Source organism: Vicia villosa, linkage group LG1, assembly GCF_029867415.1.
Source record: "Vicia villosa cultivar HV-30 ecotype Madison, WI linkage group LG1, Vvil1.0, whole genome shotgun sequence".
NCBI lineage: Eukaryota > Viridiplantae > Streptophyta > Magnoliopsida > Fabales > Fabaceae > Vicia > Vicia villosa.
This window is the reverse complement of record NC_081180.1, coordinates 175801168-175819975: the sequence shown is the minus strand read 5'-3', so window position 1 is coordinate 175819975 and position 18808 is coordinate 175801168. Positions and strand designations below refer to the sequence as shown.

Here is an 18808-nt window from a genome sequence, read left to right as displayed (position 1 = left end):
AATCCAAGAACCTTCAGCATTGGTTCCATCGCCTTGAATCTGCCATTCTGGGCGTTTACCTCTGAAGTTAATGGGTTTCACCCATTTGTCTTCAGGGACATCCGTCTTGGGACGGAAAGTCCTTGGTTTTTCAAACATCTTCATGTATTCTCCAGCCCTTCGACCACTGTTTTCTCCTGTATACATGAATTGACGATTCTTGCCTCGACGAGGGTCGAACCTCACTTTGTTTGCAGCATCGACATTGAAAACAACATCACACCTTGGGCATAATCCAACTTGGGAGTTGTTATTGTGGCATCTCTCAAGGAATTTCAAAAGACTTTCTTTTGGTTCAGGATAAACCATGTTCAAAACTTTGCCATCAGTAGCGCCGTTTTGCTTTCTAACGAAACCATCAGTAGTCTCGACCATCATCACATCAGCAAGCTCAGTATAGTGAGCCTCTTCGACTTGCAAAGGATCAGTATCAACTTGCATTGATGACTTTGGCTTTTCTCCAAACTGTAACCTTCCTTCTTTCAAAGCTTTTTGCACTAAATCCCTGAAAAGGACACATTGAGAAGTTTTATGACCCAAGAAATTATGAAATTTACAAAATCCTCTTTTTTTCTTTTGTTCAAGAGGAGGATTTTTAAGTCCCGGGGGTACTATGATTTGCCCATCAGAAACCAACAAATCAAATATTTCATCACATTTTGTTATATCAAATGAATACGTTTTACTAGAAAATTTTTCATTCTTACTTTCAACCTGATTTTTATCTTTTGAAGGTTTAAGCAATTTACAGATATATGGTGGCTCTGGCTTTAAATCAGCCACGTTGACCTCTCCCTCTTCGTATTCACTGTCGCTATTAGATTCGAACTCACTTGTAGTAACATAAGCTATTTTTTCTTTCTTATGATATTTACTAGCTCTGGCTTTTTCAGCTTTTAGCCTTTCGACCTGGCGTACTCTATCTGCCAGTTGTGCCATATCTCTCAAATGTTGGGTGTCTAATTTCTTCCTTATGGAATAATCTAACCCACCTGCAGCCATTTCGACTAACTCATGTTCAGGAATTTGTGTAAAACATCTAGCTTTCAGTAACCTAAAACGGTTTAGATAGTCATCGACTGGTTCTGTACCCTTTCGCCTAACTCCAGCCAATTCTTTCAAGCTGATTTTCGACTGTCCCATATAAAATTGTTCATGAGACAATCGTTCTAATTGGTTCCATGAGAACAAAGATTGGGGAGATAAGGTCGTGAACCAAGTAAATGCATTTTTCGTTAAAGAACTTGGAAAATACTTCATCTTTAGATTTTCATTGTTTGCTATTTCTCCAGCCTCTGTCTGGAACCTAGCAATATGTTCGACCGTCGACTCGCTAGTCTCACCAGCAAATTTGGTGAATTTTGGGACTTTCCACCCCCTAGGCAATTCTGTTTGCCTTACATATTCTGACAACGGGGAAACGAAATTTGGTCTATGCAAACCTACATTTTTTCCATTCTGAACTAAAATTTGTTCAACTACATTAGAGATATTATTGTGTCCAATATTGACATCTTGCTGGATGTTCCTAAGAACCTGGTCAGCATCTTGATGCCTTTGTACTATTCTAGGGATCTCTTGCTCAATTTGATCTCCTTGTCCTATAGGTTCGACCCCTCTCACATTCGACCCTTGAGTAGTCAAAAGGTTTGGTTGTGGGGGCGCTCCAAAGAAATCTGCAATTCTGGCCATTTGTCCTGCCAATATTTCATAACTTTGATTCGTATTATTTATCATGGGAGTAAAAACAGTTCCCATTTTTTGAGTAAGGACATTCACCATTTCATGATTACTTTCGTCCATTTGTTGTCGAATTGACAACATTGACGTAGTACTTAAAGATGGCAAAACCTGATGATTATATCCTATGCCTATAGGTCGACCCCCTGGATTTGATGTGCTTGTAGCCATCATGCTGTCAGAATATAATGAAGGATTTGTGTGCAAACCTTGCATCATAGACGTGGGCATTCCAAACTGAGGGTTAAAACCTGGTGGAGGCATCATTCCATGAAACGGCGGTCGTAATGGATTCAACGGTGACCGTACATTCGTTGGTGATGATACCATTATTGCTGCCGTCGATCCACCAGTATTTGTTGTTCCTACTGGGGATGAATCTGCGGCATTTTGCGGTGTTGCTCCGGTTAGAACACCTCCTTGATTTCCAGAAAGATCAGAATTATTTGTATTAACTTCAGCCATGTTAGTTAATTTCCGACCACTTCTTAATATCATACATAACTATTATACTAACAAATATAAAACAAACAGCAATTGACGAGTCCCACTGGGCGTGCCAATTTGTTTACCCAGAGAAATGGTAAACAAGCGCTAGTTTCCTTTTTAAAGGTTACTTTTGCGGAATCAACTAGAATACTCCAGGACTAATTGCTTTATTTTGTTATATTATGTGTATCTGGTTTGTATTAAATGCAACAGTAACTTTAAAATAAAGTAAACACTGAAATTAAAGGCTTTAAAGTAAATCAAAGCAATAAAAAAGCAGTAAATGTGCACTGAAAGAAGAGATATAACGTAAAATGATTGCATTAATTAAACTGGTACGCATACGTACATTCCAAAGTTGCACTCGTTACTCATTTTTGCACAAAGATTTGAGTTTACTTGTGTTTATGTAGAAAATGCGGACCCATAACTATTCCTATGGAACTTGCTTAAATAGTAAAAATAAAATAACTACTACTAACGGTCGACTGGTTATCAGTCAACACGTGTCTTCGACATGCAAGATCTTCAATTGTGAGACCTCCACGCGTCCTGTAAGAACTGCCACAAAACTGCTTGAAACTGCCTCTTAACTTCTAATACCTCTCGACTTCCACTTCAGTTTCTGCAGCAAAATTCTTAAGTCTTCACATACTTCTGATCGAACGCTGAAGCCTCTGATCATCTTTCTAGTCGAACAGCTTCGACTACTAAGCATTACTTAGTCGAACCACTTCGACCCAAATGGCAATGTAATTATTTAATTGAGGCCCAATTACCAATTTAGGTCCTTTCTACCAAATTGAGGCCCAATTACCAATTTTGAGCCCCAGTTGCCCATTTATTAGTAAGTCGAAATCCTAGGGTAACACGACGCCATCCTTTTCTCCTCGCCTCCAGACTAAGCCAATTCCTCTCTGCTTCCCAGTTTTGTGGTATTCGATCATACCCGATCCAACGCATGATTCCTCTCCAAATATGATTAGTGAATCAGCACGTAAAATATAAATGCTCTATGGTTTCCTCAGCATTACAAAAACAGCACAACATATCCGTTATCACTCCAAACTTTGCAATCCTGTTCTTTGTGGGAATTCTTCCCATCAAAACCATCCAAGTGTGAAACTTAGCCCAAGGCCTAGCATGATTATGGTAGAGGATTGTCCTCCACTCCACCTTAGGTTTCTCACCTCTCAAGGCGTGGTACCATTTCTTGGTATGGAATTTTTCTAATGTAAGCTCCTGCTGCCACTTCTGATCATCCAGAATCCACTCACGACTTTTCATGATTTGTTTCACAATCCATGAACTATCAGCCGGGACAATCCAGTGCCTCACATTTTTCCCTTTAATGTAGTACGCATCCAACCATTTTACCCAAAGTTTATCCTTCTTATCTTGTATATTCCACAAGAGTTTAAGCATTGATACTTTATTCCATTCTAGAAGAGACACAATACTCAAACCTCCTGCACTGTTCGGATCGCAAATTTTGTCCCATGCTATGGGAGCCTTCCTACTACCTTCACTTTTTCCACTCCAAAGGAACACTCTACAAATAGCTTCCACTCTATGCAAAATTTTCTTTGGAAGGGGGAAGACTTGAGCCCAGTAGGCTGTTATGGAAAACAACACGCTTTTAACAAGTTGACTCCTACCCGCATAACTCAATAGATGTGTTGTCCAGTGGTTGACTCGAGCCACAATTTTATCAATCAATGGTTGACATTGGTTAATACTCAGCTTTCTACTTGAGAGAGGCACCCCGAGATACTTGAACGATAATATGCCTTCCTCAAAACCAGATACAGCCAGAATTTTCTGCTTATCCTCCTCTTTTACGCCTCCAAAATACACCTTGCATTTCCTCGGATTAGCTTGCAAACCTGTGGAAGCAGTAAATTTGTTCCATGGATTGCTCATCCCCTCGAGTAAAGAGCATCAAATCATCTGCAAAGCAGATATTTGTGATGCGCAGTCTTGCACATTTGGGATGAAATCTGAAGGTAGGATTTTGGTGTAATTTGTGTTGTAAATTATTAATTATAATTAATAATATGGGTGTGTTCCAAAATGACAAGGAAAATATGCTAGTGGATTTGAATTTTGAATTTGAAAGTTGGCAACTCTTCATGAATTGTTGCAACCGTTGGTGAACCATGCTATGGGCCAAAAGTCATAACTCTTGGAAAAGAAATTGTTTCACCAAGAGTCGCTACCTTGTGAAACAATATCAGCATGGCCTATAAAAATCATAATTTCGGATTCAGAATTTATATCGGAAAAATGCAAATCCTCTAAAATAATTCCAGAGCACTCTTCGCTACATTCGAGTTTTCGCCGGTCTTGCGCAAACTCGAGAAGGCTGAATTATCCTGGGTATTCCTGCGTAGAAACTCCAAGACAAATTGGGAGTGCTTGAAATACTATAAGGAAAGTGTTTCGTGCACGATTCTAGCCTCGATTCCATTCGGTTTCAATTGATTTTCTAACAATCTTATAGTATTATCAAATAATGGCAATTGAGGCTTCCGTTTCAAACATCATATGATGAACTATTGTATCGTGGATGCATTAAGAACCAATAAGAATCGACATGATAAATCCGGGTACGTTTTATTTTTTCGTAGAAATTAAAGTATTGTGAAAATCATATCATCAAGTATTTAAATAAAAGTAAATAAAGTTTATATTAGAGCATGGTTACCCATAGTATGATTTTCCGATAAATATCCAAAATATTGTGTATTAAAATAAATTGATCCTAAAAGTTTGGAAAACGATACAGTAATTAAAACTTGTATAACTAAGCACATCATGTGTATATACAAGTAGTTCATTTACATAACTAAGTGGTTCTTTTTTTTTACGTAATTAAGTTTTGGCTTTAATGGAGTTATATACACACATCATATGTATATACAAGAAGTGCACAGTTACGTAAATATATTGTACTATACTAGACTTGTGTTATACATATATATTCTAATAGCCTCTCGTATTGATCCATCGTGTTGATTCATATAGTACCAGTTCATTTATTTTGAAACCAAAGTCATATATACTGCAACTTTAAGAAGTCATACATTACTAGTAGTAAATGTCAAAGAGGCTATTGATCTATTTATTTTACAATTGAAAATCTTGAATATATAAACATATGTGATTTATGTTACCTGCATGCATATCTATGTAATTATTTGTGTTGAAAAACATGAAGATAAATTTCAAAAGTTTGTTTTGTGATAGTACCGTATCAAATAGCACCGACTCAATGAATAACTATATGCAATATTATAAATTGGTACTGTTTGAAATTTTGACTATATACATATGTTACGTTATTATAAATTGGTACTGTTTGAAATTTGAAGTGCATGAACCGTCACTTACGCATTGGCACATTGTATATTAATGAAGATGTTGTAAAATGCATTTTAGAATAACATTCTTGTATTCAATGAGACTTATTATTATAAGACATATAAAGATCATTTAAAGATGGATAATGATTTATATGTACCACTGAAATTGATATCGCCATTGAATTCTGAGATGTGAAATTTTGAGAACCTTATCACGGAGGATAAGGAATTCAAGATTCCCACAAATGAAAACTTCGTGAGGAAGGTTCTCTACGGATTTATTGAAAAATAAATTGAAAGTTCGTCAATGATTATTGAAAAACAAATCGAACTTAGAATACACAGAAAATCTGAAAGGCTAAGGATCTAGGATCGAATAAAATCGATTGTCGGCATATTTCTTGTATAGAAGAAAATAGTGAAAATTTTGTTCGTAAGATTCCTATTATTCTTCGAGTGGAAGATGATCCTAAAGATTTTCAATGAAGATGTAATTTCAAGGGACTTCTCTTGGAATGATGTTATCCAAGATGAAATGGAATCAACAATGTCAAATCATACTCCTTTGGATGCAAACGGATGTTTAGAAAAAGTATCATAGTGATGGTACATTAAAACATCTACAAGGATTGATTAGTAACCAAGGGTTTTAGACAAAATAAAGATGTTGATTATTTTGACACATATGCACTAGAAGCAAGCATAATGAAAATTATAGTTTTGTTTGGATTAGCTTCATCAAATAAATGTCAAAGGACATTCCTAAATAGAAATCTCAATGAGGAGATTTATATGGAGCAATCAGAATGTTATATTGTTCCTACTGATGAACAAAAAGGTGTGCAAGTTTTTCAAATCCTTGTATGGATTAAAATATGCACCAAAACAATGGCACCAAAAGTTTGATTCTATCATTGCAAGATTTGCAAATTAAAGAGGAGACACACAAGTTAGGGGGAGAATTCCATATCTTATCAAAATAAGAATTCAAAAAGTTTGTCATCATCAAAAAGGGGGAGATTGTGAAGAATATATCTTATATCTAGTTTTGATGAAGACAAAGACTATCAAAGAAGAAAAAGAATCAAAACTGTCATGCACGTCAATGATGAAGTTAACCAAGAAGGTTTACGATATAAATTCAAGTGAAGATTTGAGAGAAGCAAAAATAACCAAGGTACTTGTTGCAATTTATATTATACTATTTTAAATTGCTCATAATTTCATCTCTCACTTCATCTAAAAACCTTCTTGCATCATCATGCATGATTATCTAAAAAGCTTCTTCATCTAATTCTTGTGATAAGTGTTTGTACACAAAGTTGTGTAAGAATATTGTGATATTTCTTTGTCTCTATGTTGATTACATGTTGATCATTAGCAACGAGATGAATGAAATCTTAGAAACAAAGAGGTTTCTAGCTTCCACATTCAAGATGAAAATCTTGAAATAGTGGACACTCTTTTCGATTAAAGTAAAGCGAAAGAGTGGGGGTTGAGAAAACCACATTCAAGATGAAAGATCTTGGATAAGTTGACACTCTTTTGGAAATCAAAGTAATTCAAAAATAGTGGGGGTTATGAACTTAGTCAAAGACACTTTGAGAAAGTTCTTGATAAGTTCAAACTATCACGTTTCAAGAAAGTGAATATTCAATTTGATCTTAGTGTCAAAATGATGATGGAAGAGAGGTGGCTTTATTAGAATACGCAAGTGAAATTGGTGTTCTAATGTAATGTACTAGACCTGACATAGCATTTGCACTTAGTAAATGAGTAGATTTACTAGCAATCCAAATGGTGAGCATTCCAAGGAAATCACAAGGATTTTGATTATCTTTCAAAACAAAATCTTGACCTCCATTATGGTAGGTTTCCTACCATAGTAGAAGGATATACCAATATGAGTTGGATATCGAGTGTTGGAGTTCATATATTTACAACTAAGTGGATATGTACACTAGTTGGGGTGAGATTTCTTGGAAGAGCAATAAATAAAGATGCATGACTATCTTGACCATGAAGCCATAGTGTGTGGATATTTCTACCACTGGTCAAAGAAGTTGAATGATTGAGGGACCTTCTGTTGGAAGTTCCATTGGCTATAAACACGGTGTTTCAAAGGTGTTAACACAACGTGACAGTTAAGCCAGTTTAGCAAAAGAATTCAGATAAGTGTAAAATGAAAAGTTTGGGCACTGAGGCCTTAGATATTCTTTCATGAGAAAATTGATTAAAGATGTAATCATTTCATTCACATATATACGATCGATCTATAATTTGAATGATTCATTTACTAAACCAATGGTCATGGATTAGTAAAGACAATCTCAAAAAGTGTGAGGTTGAAACTCCTTGAATAAGTGTTCCAACAATGATAGCAACCCAATCTGAAGTTAATACATCTTAACCTAAGATTCAATGGGTAACAACAAGTCGTTGATTTGGAAGTTGGTGCAACATTTTGTGACAATGTTGACTATTATATAATTGAGGGTTGAGTTTCTTTAAAAACTCTTAATGAAGTTTTATATCGAGGAGGATATGTATCTCAAGAAATAGATACAAATGAAACTTCACCTATATGAATTTCGAGATGGTGCCGTCTTAAAGTGAGAGTTGGAGTTTCTCTCATAAAAAATTCATGAAAACAGGAAAAGCACATGGCCATAAATAGTGCTAGGCGAGATATGTAGGCGAAGAACCTTTAAAGAGTGTGTGTATAGTAACGCCGGTCTGATCACATGGGATAACGGTTCAAAGCATAGCTACCTAACGTTCCGATTAGGCTTTGCGTTGTCTTTACTAAGGTTAAGTTCAAATCGAAAGATACCTAACTGTATTAACACTCTTTTGCTTTCTATATTCTGGAATTAGACTTGTCATTATTAGAACAAGTGGGGGATTGTTGTAAATTATTAATTATAATTAATAATATGGGTGTGTTCCAAAATGACAAGGAAAATATGCTAGTGGATTTGAATTTTGAATTTGAAAGTTGGCAACTCTTCATGAATTGTTGCAACCGTTGGTGAACCATGCTATGGGCCAAAAGTCATAACTCTTGGAAAAGAAATTGTTTCACCAAGAGTCGCTACCTTGTGAAACAATATCAGCATGGCCTATAAAAATCATAATTTCGGATTCAGAATTTATATCGGAAAAATGCAAATCCTCTAAAATAATTCCAGAGCACTCTTCGCTACATTCGAGTTTTCGCCGGTCTTGCGCAAACTCGAGAAGGCTGAATTATCCTGGGTATTCCTGCGTAGAAACTCCAAGACAAATTGGGAGTGCTTGAAATACTATAAGGAAAGTGTTTCGTGCACGATTCTAGCCTCGATTCCATTCGGTTTCAATTGATTTTCTAACAATTTGCTCATGCACCTATACAAGTATTCCATGACTAGCACAAACAGTAGGAAGGATATGGGGTCCCCTTATCTAAGTCCTCTTTTTGCTTTTAGGATACTACTTGTATGTCCATTAATTGAGTATTTGTAGGAGACAGTATTGGTGCACAACATGATCCACTCAATAAACTCAGTTGGGAAATTCAGTTCCTGCATAATCATCTCAAGAGCCTTCCATTCTACCGTATCGTACGCTTTCTGTACGTCCATTTGCACTGTGCACCTTGGGGATATATGCTTTCTCGAGTAACCTTTAATCAGCTCATGCGCAATGAGGATATTATCCTGAATTGTTCTGCCGGGGATGAAGGCAGATTGGCTATCATCTACCACTTCTCCAATTACCTTACTCAATCGCTTGGTAAGTATCTTGGATATAATCTTGTATACTGTGGAACAACATGCTATAGGTCTAAGCTCTTTCACAGTTTTGGCATCTCTTGTTTTTGGAATAAGAGTCACTAAGGCACAGTTCATAGCAGGTAGTAACCGTTTTTGTACAAAAAATTCTTGGACAGCATGTAGAACATCCTTTTTAACAACCAGCCAGCTGCTTTTGAAAAATTTGGCACTATAGCCATCTTCACCCGGAGCCTTATGATCATTTATGCTCTTTAAAGCTTGAACAATTTCTTCTTCTGAGACCTCCTTTGTAAGGTTATTCGCACTCGCTCTAGACAATTGCTTCCCATTTCTAAGGACATCAATGTTCACATGGGTCAAACTGCTAGCAGACTTGCCTACTAATTCCCCATAGAAAGTCAAAATCTCCCTTTCAATATCTTCAGGTTTCTCTAACTGGGCACCTGCACTATCTTCAAGCCTGGATAGTGTTTTCTGTCTATTTTTCTCCTTTAAATTGGCAAAGAAGTATTTGTTGTTTCCATCCCCAAGTTGGAGCCAGTTAATTTTTGACTTTTGCATCAGGATTTTTTCTTCCAGCTCATTTTTTGCCTCAATCTCAGTTACTAGCTCTTTGCTCCTCTGTAGCAGACTCTGATTAAACAGATCATGATTGAGTTTGGTTTGAATATCATCAAGCTCCTTTCTGCTAGCCTGTAAATTCTTCATCTCATCAGTAATTTTCCGATTCAACTTACTCAAACCATGCTGCAGCCTTTTTAGTTTGTACCAAATTCAACTTATTATTATTATTATTATTATTATTATTATTATTATTATTATTATTATTATTATTATTATTATTATTATTATTATTATTATATTTATGTTTATGTTTGACAATAGTTAAATCTCCCTCCTATTTAATTTCTAGGGGGAGCTTTGAACATATAAGGTGGGTTGATATTGGAAAATATCTCATATTTCCGTAGAACTTCAGGTAAAACCTGCCTTTCCGAGGTCCATGGACTCTTTTTAAATTGGTGGGATAATATCTTTCTTTTGAGGGAAAATTTTACTTTGTACTCTTACAATTATATTTATACTCCTACATGAAAAAAAATTGGGCCGAAATACCCTCGTATAAATAGTATATATTTTAAAAAAATTCATTTTTTTCTCACACTTCAGAAAAAAATTCGAAACACCCAAAAATATATAAACCGGAATACTTTTTCAAAGTCTTCCAGTTTATAAAAAATCACATCGGAACACTTAGAAAAAGAATTCCGGTAATTTTCAGTTATTTAAAGTTGCATACCAGAACACTTATTTAAAGTGTTCCGGTGGTTTATTTTTTTTATATAATTCTAGACTTTACGCAACGGTTTTAAGCGTTGCCTAAAGTGAATGACAAATTAAAGAAAACGTTGCCTAAAGTGTGGTTTGAAGCAACAATCAGCACAGGCAACGGTTTTATTCTGTTGGCCAATACCTTTTGGCAACGATTTAAAACCGTTGCGTAAAGTTTAGAAATTTTTAAAAAAATTAAACCTCCGGAACAGTTTTAATAAGTGTTCCGGGATGCATATTTAAACCCCACTTTTAAGTTACCGGAACTTTTTTTCTAAGTGTTCCGGTGTGATTTTTTTGAACCGGAAAACTTTGAAAAAGTGTTTCGGTTTATATATTTTTGGGTGTTTCAATTTTTTTTTGAAAATATGAGAAAAAAATGAAAAAAAAATTAAAATATGTATTATTTATAAGAGGGTATTTCGGTCCAAAATTTTTTTGTGTAGGGGTAGGAAGTAAATTTTTCCTTTTGAGGAATGTTTCTGACACCTCTTGGTACCCCACATGAGAGGTACTTTTATAATAATAACCTTTGAGATTTTTAAATTTTTTAAAAAATAATATGTTTTTCGAATTTTCGAAAAGTTTTTATCTGAGTTTTGGAGATATTTATGAGTTTCTATCGGGTTTTTAAGAGTTTTATGAATTTTTATCGAATTTTTTGAGGATCACATGAGTTTTTAATAAATTTTTCAAAATTTACCAGATTTGAACTATCGGATTTTTCAAAATTCTATAAATATTTATAGGAATTTTTAAAATACACTACTGAATTTTTCACAACTCTAGAAATTTTTACTACCGAGTTTTTCAAAAATCTATGAGTTTATACAAGATTTTCATTAAGCCTAAGAGTTTTTACCGGATTTTTTAAGAAATATATAAGTTTTTATTGGATTTTTCAAGAAATTTACGAGTTTTTATCGAATTTTTCAAATTTATTATCGAATATTTCAAAAACTACAAGTTTTTATCGATTTTTTAAAAAATATTAATATTTTTTATCTATAAAAAATGGAATATCGATTTATTACAAAACATACCGAATTTATCAAATAATTCAGAATGTTTAATTTATTTTTCTAAAATCTAATAAAAACGCATACTAGACTTTTTAAAATACACTATAAAATTTTTTAATTTATACTGAATTTTTTATTCGCTCTTTTTTATTAAATTTTGACGAGTATTATTACCATTATAAAAAATTATAGAGCTGTCAGATTTAATTAGAGAGGTGGCAGAAAAATTCCTTATTTTTTTTATATTAAAATTTGAAGCGATCAAATTGTTGAATAGTCCTTTGCTAAGACTTTTTATTGTGTACTTTTGTCATTTTGAAGTGTTGGAACAATAAGAATAAAAACAGTTAAAATTTGCAAATCAAGCATCATGCTTTGAGAATGTATTACTAACTATAAAAGGGTTAACCATAGGGGTGGTAAAACGAGTTCAATCCGTTGGATATGTCTGTTTTGTCCGCGATTTTGCTTATTTTAAACCTTTATTATGTAGTGTGGCCGTCTCATCCTGTTTTTTATGCAAGCTTTTGTGGACACTTAAATTAATATAAATTTTGCATTTTTAAACTTATGAAAATAAAACATAACCTCAAATCAAGTTTAGGCACCGAAATCAAAGATACATTTTTTATACGAGCTCTTGCATTTTTAGGCTTTTGCAGAGCGGAGCAATGTTTTAGACCCACACCCTCAACTATGATCGTCCCGCTCCGTTTTCTTGCAGACTTTTGCGAGTCAGGCCTAATCAAGCACATGGCTAAGATGTTTAAACATGTTCATTAGTTATCTCCTAAGTTCTGAAATCAAGCATGTTTACTCCTACCATAACAATGTTGAAACAAAGCCAAGGTCCAAACCATAACAATGTTGAAACCAGAGCAATTCATATTCAATGAGCATCATTAATAACCAATAGATTAAGCTGCAAAACATTGAAAAACAACATTACCGTAAATTATTTTTATAAAATTTAAATTATGTAAATTCTACCACCATTTGTCTTCCATATCTTTAATGAAAATATTTTATGTGCATGTTAGTTATTTTAATAAAAATTATTTGTAGTCTTATTTGTTTTTACAATTTTCCTTTGCTTTTTTATTTTGTTTTATATTTTTTTTATAGACTTGGACCTTCAAGGCCTATAAGATAGTGATTATTTTGGTAGTGTTATCTCCACTTTGCTTTAGAATTCCCACTTGTTGAAAAAAGAATTACAAGTGAGAGTTGTCCGGAGAAATTTCACATTGATTAAGAAAATGAAGACTTTAATATTTATAAGTGAGTGAATCCACTCATCTATTACTTTAAAATTTTGGATGAATATGTGATTCGTCTCTCACAAATATGTGTTGCTCAAAAGAAATATTTTCAAAAGTAAAAATGTTGATAGTTTGACCCTCCAAATTATGCCAACACAATTGCCACAAACCATTATCTATTAATCTATTCTATTAATAATATAAGAAAACAATATACCATCATAATTACTTACTTAACCTAATTAACCCATTTTAAAAGCCTTAATTCATGTCCCTAAATGTCATTTCTGTTAATTAATTATTAGAAAATATAAAAATAAATACTACCATTGAAATTCCAACTTTGCAATCATTCATATACGTTTCATTTGATATTGTAGGCAAATACAATGCATAGCCTTATATTATCATTTCCAAAGATTGAACTTTGCATTGGAAAATCAATTAATGACATTATTGGTACCGTCTATTACCAAGGCTACTACTATCATTACTATAAATTTTGTTTATTCCAACAATTCACATTAACTATTCCACCACCCTAATCTTCCACCTACATGTTTCATCATCTTTAAAAACAACAACAACGTCCTTACATAAACCATAGCAACACCACATAAGAACAACAAACCAAAAATTTAGAAACAACAAAACCTCAGAAGAATAACACAAAATTTGAAAAGTGCAAAAGATAACGAAACATGAAATCAGAACTAAATAGATGGAAGAAGTAGAACTGAACAGATCCAGACAGCCACCGTGTCAGAATGCTATGACGTTGACCTCACTCCGGCAGCGATTATGAGTCATAAATTTGACCATCATTTTGTTTCCGTTGCGGTAATCTATGTTCTCCCTTTCCTAAGTTGATTCCTGAGATTTTTCTTTGCTATTTCGAATACACAACTTATGTTTCTTGTGTGAATGAATGGACTGAATGAATTTATGTTGTTTTGGTTTTGGAAATCATTTTGAGTTTATGTTAGAATTTTCAATAAAAAAGTTTCATAGATCTGAAGCGAGAAGGAAGCGTTTCGATCTGATAATTTTTTTCTTTTGTTACTTATTTATTTGTTTCATTTCAGTAGAGTCAATTTGATTTTGACAAAATAACTCTTTAATCACTCTATAATCAATTACTTAGCATTTATGGAATTGTTTCAAGTTCTGATTTTTCGTTTATACATTGGTTTGGCTTAGTTTGTCGGTCGATCTTTTTACATCTCTAACCATTCTTTTTTCGTATTTCGTTTTCCTATGTGGATCAGTGAATATGGGTTCTAAACCTTTGGGATTTTTACTTCTCAAGATAAGATTTTGTTCCACTAACGTATTATAGTTCATTTGTTATATTCTTCTTTCCATCTATTTTTATTTTTTTATTTTTCATTTATAAGTTTGCAAATGAAATCGTTTAGAGTTAGCAAATCAAATCTTATAAACTACATAAACATTCTTTTCTGATTTGCAAATCAATATGTAAGTTGTGTATTATTTTTCTACAAATTGATTTGTTTCGATAATAATTTATTGTCTTCCAATTTTAACAAATTCATTTCAAAATATTAACTTTTCAGTTATGGTTTGTATTCAAAATAATTCATTTACTTTGCTTCTATTTAGGTTAAATGTTTTGAGTATTTGTAGAGAATGTATTATTCATTTTTTATTTTCAAAAATTATTTTTGATTTCACAATCCTTTTCTCAATTGGTGGCACACACATAGATCTGCAAAACTGTAAATGACAAAGACAATGAAATTTTGAAAAAGTGAAAAGTGAAGTCGTTACGGTGGGCCTGTGAGAAATTGAAATAAAGATGGTCGCAAATATGGTTAATGATAATGGCTATGGGAAAATTGATAGATCTCTCAAGTTACATGTATGGTAAATTTCCATTAGTATTGTTTTCTCCATTATGTCTATTTTTTTTCAAAAAAATTTATTCATCTCTGTGATTCTTTGGTTTTTTATGGGTTTTTGTTTTGTAGATTTTTTTCGATTGACTGATTTAAGGATGGGCAAAAAATCTGCATCAGAAATATGTTATGAATTTGAATGAAATGGAATTGATTCATTAGAATTTTTAGTGCAGGGAACAATGATTAGGGTTGAATTTGGTAATGCAACAATGACTGCTTTGATGCCTTTAACCAAATAGTTATAAATGTTGTCCAACATTCATATCTAATTGAATAGGGGATCGATCCTCTTCTTCCAACATTCCCTCTCTTTCAAATAGATTATTACGATGATAGTGGATCCTTTCATATTTTATGCATCAATATGATCAGCATTTTGCTTCGTATTTAAAGCAGTTTGGCATTGTGAAATTGTAATATGACTTTTGGTTATCAATTTTAAAGGTTCAGTTTATGATGGAGGAAATTTTGTATTCGATCCATATAGTTATACCGATAAGGTTTAGAATATTTGTTTATTTGTCTGAAAAATTTGCTTGATTCTTAACATGCACACTTGGCTTGAAATGATAGACACAAAAGACTACTTTATCTTAATCTGTGTTGATACATGTTGATATATTTACAGTGTCTCAGGGCAGGTGGAATGAGCGTCTCACCAGAAAGCCTCGGTGGCCACGTTGTTGGTGGAGTAGTTACTATTATTGGTTTCTATGTAGCAGTGTCGTGTCGGTTGTGTAACACCCCAATTCTACCCCACAATTATAAGCGAAAATCAGAGTATATTAAAAAATATTCATCAAACGATGGGATGTCACATTTCGACTTAACCAAACAAACATACTTATATTGCATTTAATAAAGATACATAGCATTCGAAAAACAAAACTTTATCCAACAACTTCCAATTTCAACTTGTAAACATCTTTCAATTCAACTTAAAACGAATGTCATCATGGTATACAACAATTAAATAATAACGACTAATCCCCCCCCAAGTGCTACGTATCAGAGCAATGGACACCAACTCGACTTGCCATAAAGCAACATAAAGACTTCACATCAATAACCTCAAACATCCACGACTAATCTTGAGTACCTGCCCATTTTCCATGGTAGGGGAAATATCATAAAAGGGGTGAGATATCTTACAATATAAAGGAATAATATAGGAGATATATATTATACATAATTTCACCACTTCTCATCACATAACATCTCACAACAATTGTCATCGCAAAACAACTTATCAATATAATACAACTTTCAAAAACAACAACAATGTCATTAATCAATTAAGACAACATATTCAATTTCACCATTATACTATCATCACGTTACAACAAACATATCATTGTCTCAACAATTCAAATCACATAATCAACTTATGAAATGACAACAATGTCAACAATCAACCATGACAATATATGCAATTCATAGGTATGATTCCAACACATCACGACATACATCTCATCATCACGTCACGACAAGCATCTCATCATCTCAACAATACAAACACAATTCAAGTGCGATTAAAATGCGACTCAAATGTGACTCAAACTTATGCAAATGCATGTGGTACCATTGGAGTAAAACTCCCGTCTCAAACAATTGTCATTAGGCCGTCTCAAACATTTGCCACTAGGGTCGTCTCAAACATTTTCCATTAAGGCCGTCTCAAACAATGCAATGGATGCGACTCAATGATGCACATCCATAAATACTACATAAACAATACGTCTCAAACATCGTCTAAATCACCATCGAACATTATCAATATAATGTCGAACTTCAACAACAAAATCATCATCATTCATAAGAATATATCATTTCACAATCACGTCGCTATGTTGCACACGTCATACAACAATACATCACTTCACAACAACAATCACAATACAACTTATCAACATTGACCATAGGACTTACGACAACAACAACAACAACAACAACAACAACAATTTCCACATACTAGCAACAACAACAACAAACATCAACATGTTACAACAATAACAATTCAACATATTGCAACAATAACAACAATTAGCATATAATCATTCACACTCATTATGAATATCATATCACATATCATGCCAACAATATTATTATCAATCAACACCAATTCACATATTACATAGGTACGATTCAAGTAACATGTTATCACTCAAATATAATCATACTCATAGTATTCAACAATTCAACATCTCATTATACATGTAGTAAACAATTGCCAATACATTTGTGCATATCCTCGTCAATTCATTACGGTATACAATATGAATAAATTACAACGTATCATATCAACACATGTTATTCACATTTCATCAAGCCATAACACATATTCATATACATACATGTTATTAACACAACCATATCATAATTAAGTCATCAAGTAATCATTATCCACAAGAACATTCGAATAACACATATTAACAACAAACATCACATTACACAATTCAAGTAACGACATAACATGGTTAATTCAACTTCTTAATGAAATCCTGTTCATTGTTAATTCATTACAAAGCATCATTATCTCAGCATAAGGAAAGTACATATCATCATCTCAATAGCATTGTATCTTCATAAGAAAAACATACATCAAGTTATATCACAACATGGTTATGTCAATTCATCGCAAAGAGCATACTTCATATGTTAACACAACATAGTTAATCACTTAATCCTAATAAACATAATAGGAGACTATATCCTATGAACCATTTCATTGCGTTAGCTTTCCAACGCTTCAAACGGTGCATAAAACGGAGTTACGGATCAAAAGTTATGGTCTTCACAAAATCTGTAAAAAGAAGATCTTCAGGTCGACGCAAGGAATCTTCAAGTCGACGCATAAACATTTATGTCCCCCTCGGGTTTGCTCAGGTCGACCCTTCCTACTGTATAGGTTGTCCTATGGTGCGTAAAAACCCTAAAATCACCATTTTCCTTCCCCAATCTCCCCATACAACAACCACTAACCCTCATACAATTTATACATCAATTGAAAGCAATTTAGCACACATGTAAGGTTCCTAAACATGTTTCTAACCATGGGTTCATGCACAAACATCAACAACATGATTAATGGCACAATTTCATGGATTCTATCATAAACCCTAACAATTTCAAACTCACATATCCATGGAGAATAACATACAATCTAACCCACCATAAACATCATCATGCCAACCCTTAGAGAGTAAGAACCCCACCCTTACCTTAGCAAAAGCTTCACCTTCTTCAATGGAGTCCTTCCTCTTCATGCCACAAATTTCCTCTTTCTTCCCTTCTTTCTCTTCTTTCTCTTATTTCTCTTCTTTCTCCAAATGAGAGTTATGTCTCTAAAACCCTAACTCTCTTACTATCTTTCTTTTCTTAATTGGGCTTAACCCACAATCCAATCTCATATTCTATATAGGCCAAATTCGTAACATTCCTCTAATTACTCAATTAAGCCAAATAACACACATAAATAAATAATCACACAACATAACGAATATTATTCCTAATAATATTCCACAACTACAATCGCTCCATAACTTAATTAATACCAACTCACGATTGCATTTCTCTGACTAACCCGACTAATTAATCCAACCAAAAACTTAACTGCTCAAATCAACATATTAATCCAATCATGCCTTTAGAATAATACCGATAAATTCCAACTTCGACTAATTCCAACAAATAAATCCTTGATTAATTTAATTAAATAACTAATTAAATTCGGGGCGTTACAACTCTCCCGCACTTAGAATATTTTCGTCCTCGAAAATCTATTCGACATAACCATCCTCAACTTTGCTTTATGCACTATTAAGCTAGCAGGATACGTCTATACCATCCAGTCACGATTTC

At 33.5% G+C, this 18808-nt stretch overlaps 1 protein-coding gene across 1 annotated transcript; it reads right to left on the bottom strand.

Moving 5' to 3' along the window:
- Positions 1–3258: 3258 nt before the first annotated feature.
- LOC131659953 (uncharacterized) lies at positions 3259–4191 on the bottom strand. Its single transcript, XM_058929063.1, has one exon. The coding sequence runs from the start codon at positions 4189–4191 to the stop codon at positions 3259–3261; it is 933 nt and encodes a 310-aa protein (XP_058785046.1).
- Between the last annotated feature and the right edge of the window lie 14617 nt (positions 4192–18808).

What these genes read in the sequence shown, in the direction of transcription:
- LOC131659953 (XM_058929063.1), bottom strand. Translation starts at nt 4,191, where the DNA reads ATGAGCAATCCATGGAACAAATTTACTGCTTCCACAGGTTTGCAAGCT.